At 45.8% G+C, this 6,434-nt stretch overlaps 2 protein-coding genes across 2 annotated transcripts; one reads left to right on the top strand and one right to left on the bottom strand.

The window, feature by feature from the left end:
• Positions 1–128: 128 nt before the first annotated feature.
• Positions 129–3,629, bottom strand: yju2b (YJU2 splicing factor homolog B). Its single transcript, XM_079159543.1, has 10 exons — positions 3,535–3,629; positions 3,003–3,045; positions 2,855–2,908; positions 2,673–2,755; positions 2,288–2,343; positions 2,147–2,207; positions 1,875–2,017; positions 1,508–1,680; positions 1,133–1,271; positions 129–944 (listed from the first exon to the last, which is right to left on the bottom strand). The coding sequence occupies exons 2-10, from the start codon at positions 3,003–3,005 to the stop codon at positions 466–468; spliced, it is 1,191 nt and encodes a 396-aa protein (XP_079015669.1). The 5' UTR covers positions 3,006–3,045; positions 3,535–3,629; the 3' UTR covers positions 129–465.
• A 496-nt stretch (positions 3,630–4,125) lies between these two features.
• Positions 4,126–5,625, top strand: LOC306696134 (transcription factor IIIA-like). Its single transcript, XM_079159670.1, has one exon. The coding sequence runs from the start codon at positions 4,174–4,176 to the stop codon at positions 5,260–5,262; it is 1,089 nt and encodes a 362-aa protein (XP_079015796.1). The 5' UTR covers positions 4,126–4,173; the 3' UTR covers positions 5,263–5,625.
• The last annotated feature ends 809 nt before the right edge of the window (positions 5,626–6,434 follow it).

Here is a 6,434-nt window from a genome sequence, read left to right as displayed (position 1 = left end):
TGACAACTGTGACCGTAAATCTAAATGTTTTGGTGACATTGTTTCTGGTTTACTGGAAATACTGTGATGACTTCTCACCGTTTCATTATTGAAAGTAAACAAACTCAAAACAGTTCAACAGTATTTTATATTTAATTTAACACATGTGGTGATCGAAGACTCTAAATAACCAAATACTTGAAGCTGTAATGTCTGCAGACTCAACACATTAAAGATTTTATGTCATCATACAAACACATTCATGACGAAGCATTCTCAAACATTTTAAATCCTGTTTCACACATTTTGTTCAGGAAAACTAAAACATTTCCATTGTGAGCAGAGAGGCGAGTTAACCGCCACTGATTCTAGACAAACGTGTCCGCTTTGTGCTTCACTCTCACTAAATGACACATGATGTCATCCATTCATGAAAACAGAAAAGCCTCATAGTCCGGCCTCACGGTCCGGCCTCACGGTCCGGCCTCACGGTCCAGGGTCTGAGTCTGAATCGCTGTAATCTGCCACTAGGGACGAGAGCGCTCCTAAACTTTGACCCCGTTCCCCCAAATCCTTCGCCTTCGTCAGTCCTTGATCCGCTTCCTCTGAGGATTTAACACGCCTCTCTCTGGAGCCGCTGTCATTCGTCTCCGTTAGCTCCTCCCCCCCCTGTGACGGCGCTAAACTCGGCGCTTCCTCTCCGTTGCACGTGCCGGCTCCAGGGTGCGACTCTCCGCAAGCGATGGTGGCGCAGGGCTCGCTTCTGGTTCCCGGTCCTCCGGAGCGTTTGCAGATCAGGGGGCTGGGCGAGGAGCTCAGGGCTTTGGCCACCGCCGCTTCTTTCCCCTGCAGGCTGAGCTTGTGGAGCAGGCTGCAGGCCGCGCCTCCCGGCGTGGCCGAGGAGGAGGTGAACCAGGAGCGAGAGGAGATAGCTTTCCGCTTGCTGTGCTGCTTGTCCTTGTAGGCTGATTTGTGGAGGGAAGTAACGAGTACAATGTTAAAATGTTGCCGTTTGCACACATGTACGGTGAAGAATATCTAACTATCATAAGTCTGTGTTCAGTTATCTGTTTAACTTTAATCTGTAAGAGGTCTTGACAAATGTAAGTAAGAAGTGTGTGTGTGTGTGTGTGTGTGTGTGTGTGTTACTTACAGTCCGGTGCCTGGTAGGTGAGCAGGGCGGCTAGTTTCTTGTCCTCCTCCTTCTCTGGCAGCAGCGGGATGGACAGGTTGGTCCTCATCCTCACCGCGTTGTCCTTCTCCTCCTGCTCAGCCAGAACCTTCTTCTCCGTCTGTCCAGTGAAGAGCAGAGCCGTCAGTTAGAAGTGACGATGACATTTACTAACATTAACTCTCTAGTCATCGCTTTGTCTTCTGAGGAACTCTTTTCCGTGTCACAGGAACAGACAGGCCCAGGGCGTTTAATGGAACTTTATTTTAAATTGCGATTTTGGCATCCAGAGATTCTGAAAACAAGATCTTGTAGCATTCATACAGATGTTACCGACACAAGAGGGCACTTTCTTACCCTGAACTTCCTGCGGAGGGAGCTGTTGAGCTGGAAGTCGTCCTTCTTGCAGGACTGGTAGTCTTGGATCTCCGACAGAGAAGGCAGAGCCTTCTTCAGCTTCTCCTTGTCTTTCCCACCGTGGTCCAGTTTGAACATGGCGTCCGTCTCCAGTTTCTCCTTCTCTGCTCGCTCTGTACAAAGAGACGGAGGAGAGAGTTTCAAAAACAGACCCAGACTGTGTGCTTTATGAAAAAATGATATCAGCCCTTAAGCCAAAGCATGAAGGCAGTGAGGACGTGAAGACATCTGAGATGAACCAGCACCATGAGAAGAACATATTCAGTAGAGAGCTGAGTCTTTAGGCTGATAAACAGGAATCCTTTACCTGTGGTGAGGATCTGCTCGTTGTCAGCCATGTCCCAGCGCTCCTCCTTCCTGTTGGCCCCGGTGACTATTACATAGTCGCAGGTCGCCGGGTCCGTCTGCATCTCGATGTAGTTGACACACAGGTGGCACTTCATCCTAAACCTGGTTGAGGAGGCACGAAAAGACTTTGAGTCACTTTGTCAACGAGGTTTCACGAGGATTTCCTGTTGGTTAAATATAAACTGAACCGCTCTGCGTGACGCTCACGAGAGCAGAGAACGTCGCGCTCACCTGTAGATTGGCGTGGTGTAGTAGTTCCCCACTTTCTTCTTCTCGGCATTGTAGCGGACGCCTGAACAAAGCACAACACCGGTGTCATGAAATGAATCGCACACTGGACGGGACTAAATGGGTCTTGTTCTTCAAACTTACCCATGCCGATGTGATTCTTGCAGCCATCACACCAGATGTTGTAGGGCATCTCAAACCTTCACAGACAAAAACACACTTAAGTTGAGTATCGATGAAAAGCACAAATTCAGATGAATGTTCTTTTACATTTTAAGGTTATTGTACTTAAATAAAATCATGGCAGTTAAATGTAAAATTCTCCATGTTTATTAGGGACGTGAGACATGCACACTCATATTAATCTAGATTTTCTTATTTCATCATATTTTGATTACAAAAAGGTCGAGATGCTCTGCATAAATCCGTGTCTGTCATCCGTTTCTCCAGATAATGTCTTTTATTTTATTTATAGTTTAAAATCCCGAGCCCACGTCAGTAAACACTTTGTGTGTCTGTGCTCACTGACCTGATGATGAGGATGCCCTGGGACAGCTTCCTGGCCCTCTCACGCAGAGCGTGGGTTTTGTGGTAGCCATTGAGGGATCCATGCTGAAGACAAAAGAATGACGGGAACGTTAGTCAGTACATCTGCACAACAGTGACACTAAAACCACACACACACTGGTCTCTGTGTGTGGGCATACACACCTTGGCTGGATCAAAATCTGGAGGGTAGTATTTGTTTGTTCCTTTTCTTTCACCCTGTCAAGAAAACAAGTGCAGGATACTTTAGTATTTAAACAAAACATAAACCCTTGCATCGTGACATACGTAGCATATAAACATCATGACTTACCATAGTGACGACTGGATGACCACACCAGGAACGGATTCACCCTCTTCCACCAGAACAAGAGAAGAAGTCATGTCAGTGATCAGCTTACATGTAAACAACCAGTGAGCTACAAACACTTAGTAACCAGTGAATATGTCATGAAGTGTAACATATAGCTAACGTTCCAACACATGTTTGTAGCTGAAGAGCTAACAGTTGGCTAACAAACGCTAGCTTAATTAAGGATTAAATAGAGTGATGTGTATCTTGACTGTAGTGTTAAACGTTAGCCACATTTCTTTACACGATGTATGAACACGTTACACTGTTGTGCATTGAGATTGGTGTGACGTTTCATTGCTGCAGAGGAAAGTATCGGTGCTAAAAAGCAAGCTAACATTAGCAACATAGCTAGTTGCTATGTGACTTTAGCGTCTTCTTTTAGTGCAATTATAAACAACTTGTAGCAAAATGACAACTATTAGTATTGCCATTTGTAAATGCGCATCTGCATTGTTTATTATTAAGTTAGAAAACGTAAAATAAGACTTACAAATGCTCTTTGTAGCCGCACAAACAACCATCAACCAAACACCAGAGGGGCCGATGGGTAACGGATACGGATACGACTTCTTCTTCTTCTTCTTCTTCTGCTTCTTCTTCTTCTTCTTCTTCTTCTTCTTCTTCTCTAATTTGATTGGCGGATCGCAACCAACTTGAATAGGTGCATACCGCCACCTACTGTACCGGAGTGTGCCGTTTCAGAGTAAAGGTTTAATCACTGTTCCAAAGGATAAAATAATAATAATAAAATAAATTAAAAAAAAAAAAAACTACGGTCGAATAAATATTATTATTATTATTATTATTATTTCTTTAGGTTTATGGGCGGTTGGCGAATTACCGCCACCAGCTGGTCTGGAGTGTGGATCAGGATGTCTAGTACTTATAGTGTAAAAAAGAAAAGAAAAAAGAAAATATAAAAAAAGAAATAAGAAACAAAACAAAACAACTGGCTCATATTTTCTTAATAATATTAGTTAGTCTAAAATATTGAAAAGAAACGTAATCTGTTACGGAAGTGGCGTCAAATTGCCGGATTGTACCGGAAGTACCGGTGTCAGAGCTGAAAACGTGCGGAAGACGTTAGAGTAGAGCAACAATATTTACATGCTGTCAGCTGCTGGTCGTAATGGAAACTAAACCGGAACCGCTCAAACGGTACATCTGCTCGTTCGCCGGCTGCTCGGCGGCTTATAACAAACAGTGGAAACTCGACGCTCACTTGTGTAAACACACCGGAGAGAAGCCCTTCACGTGCGCGCACGACGGCTGCGGTAAGTCGTTCTGCAGCCCCTACCACGTGGCGCGACACGAGCTCAGTCACAGCGGCGCAAAGCCCTTTAGGTGCACCGAGGACGGCTGCCAGGAGGCCTTCACCACCAACACCAACCGCGCCAGACACGTCGGCCGCGTTCACGCGCGGGAGCAGAAGAAGTACGCCTGCAAGTTCGAGGACTGCGGGCTCGAGTTCAAGAAGAAAGAGCAGCTCAAGTCCCACGTGTGCGAGCAACACACACAGCTGGCCCCGTACCCGTGCACCTATGAGGACTGCCAGATGCGGTTCGCTGTCCCCAGCAAGCTGAAGCGCCACGAGAAGGTGCACAGAGGGTACCCGTGCAAAGACGAGGGCTGCAGCTTCACGGGAAAGACGTGGACAGAGTACCTGAAGCACAGGAAGGAGCAGCACAGGCTCGTCCTGAGTTGTGACCAGTGCAACAAGGTGTTCAGGGACTCCTGGTTCCTGCAGCAGCATCGGCGCGTCCACTCCGAGACGCGCGTGGTCCTCAAGTGCCCCAGGGACGGCTGCGGCCGGTCGTTCACCACGCTTTTCAACCTGCAGAGCCACGTCTGCTCCTTCCACGAGGAGCTTCGGCCCTTCGCCTGCGCCCAGGCGGGCTGCGGGAAGACCTTCGCCATGAGGCAGAGCCTGCAGCGCCACCGCGTCGTCCACGACCCGGAGAAGAAGAAGCTCAGGAAGCCCCAACCCAAGAGGTCTCTCGCCTCCAGGTTGAGCGGTTACGGCGAAACGAAGAGAGCGGCGTCCAAAAAGCTCCGGCAGCAGCCAGGATCCCCGAAAGAGTCCGCTGCTCAAAAGAAGAGCGACCCGCCCGGTCCTGTTGAGCTGGTGTCCCTCCTGCAGGACACGTCCTTGCTGTGCAGTCCTGCTGTGGACACACATGGACTCACTGAGGCCCTCACCACACCTCTGACTGTGTAGAAGAGAACTGACTCCACAGCAGCATCGTGTGTCTGTGACGTCTTATCCTTCCGGTCTATGTTTCATAAATTTAGACCACCACTGTTACCATCCAAAAGGTTCCTTATTTTGGACTTTGGGCAGGAACCCAACTGTCCCCTGAGTTGATTTATTTGATTTATGAAAATTAATCTTACAGGAAAGTTTGGTTCTGGAACCAAATCCTGTTGTTCCGTCCTTCTGGGTGTTTGTTTTCTTTCTTTGCTTATTTCTGGAGACATTAAATCTTTGTTTGTTTAATTTATATTTACTAAAATACATACTTTGTACATATTGTGACGTTTAGTAAGACCATTTTGTACAACAAAATGTCAGGAAATATAACTTTGCACAACGACAGACAGTGTTTGAATAAATAAATACTTGTAAATGTATTGTGTGAATGGTATTAACTCTGTTAATAATCAATTATTCCTATCGGTGGGAGGAAACCAATCGATACAGCAGTTTGCGATATTTATAATATTGTCTCGATCCACAGACACAGAGTATCCTTTTATCAGATGAACAAACAGATAGATGGATATACTTTGATACTAAATTGTGTAAAGCAGCAGATTATACAACGACAGTAAATCTACACATCACTAGAGATATATCTGTAGAATACACGATGTGAAGAATATATTCTAATACCCTATAAATAAACCAAACCACCAGACTGTGAATGTACACACAGGATAACATACTATATACATTCGACAAAATGTTTTTTTGCTTTCGTGAGTAAAGACGCCCGGATTGGCCGGAAGTTGATCAAAACAAAGATGGCGGGTCGGTCGGTCTGCTTGACTGAGAAACAGTGAAAACTTTTATCTCAACGGGTAAAACGAACGTTGACGAATTTGCAGTGTAAAAAAAAAGGCAATACATTTTCAAAATACTGTACGTTATCACAATATGTTTGAACTTGCGATAATATATCGTGACAAATCACAACGGTCTTGCGCGTCACTAAACCCACGATTGACAGCGACGGTTGTCTTTGTGAATATATAGTGGAACGGGAGAAGAGACTGCAGTCAGTCTACATCCGAACCCCTCACTGCTGGTCTCCATGGTTTTAGCCGGATCTCGTGGTTGCAATAAAAATAAATCTTTAGCACACAATGCTATATGTGATCTAACAGTGC

Source organism: Pholis gunnellus (assembly GCF_910591455.1).
Source record: "Pholis gunnellus genome assembly, chromosome: 5".
Lineage (NCBI taxonomy): Eukaryota > Metazoa > Chordata > Actinopteri > Perciformes > Pholidae > Pholis > Pholis gunnellus.
The sequence above is the reverse complement of the archived record's forward strand: the minus strand, read 5'-3'. Positions and strand labels throughout refer to the sequence as shown.

Excerpts from the sequence above, each read along its gene's own strand:
- yju2b (XM_079159543.1), bottom strand. Across the intron at positions 2,344-2,672 it reads CAGGGCATCCTCATCATCAG|GTTTGAGATGCCCTACAACA; the intron begins GTCAGTGAGCAC and ends TTGTCTGTGAAG. Across the intron at positions 1,681-1,874 it reads CGAGCAGATCCTCACCACAG|AGCGAGCAGAGAAGGAGAAA; the intron begins GTAAAGGATTCC and ends CTCTTTGTACAG.
- LOC306696134 (XM_079159670.1), top strand. The coding sequence starts at position 4,174 with ATGGAAACTAAACCGGAACCGCTCAAACGGTACATCTGCTCGTTCGCC.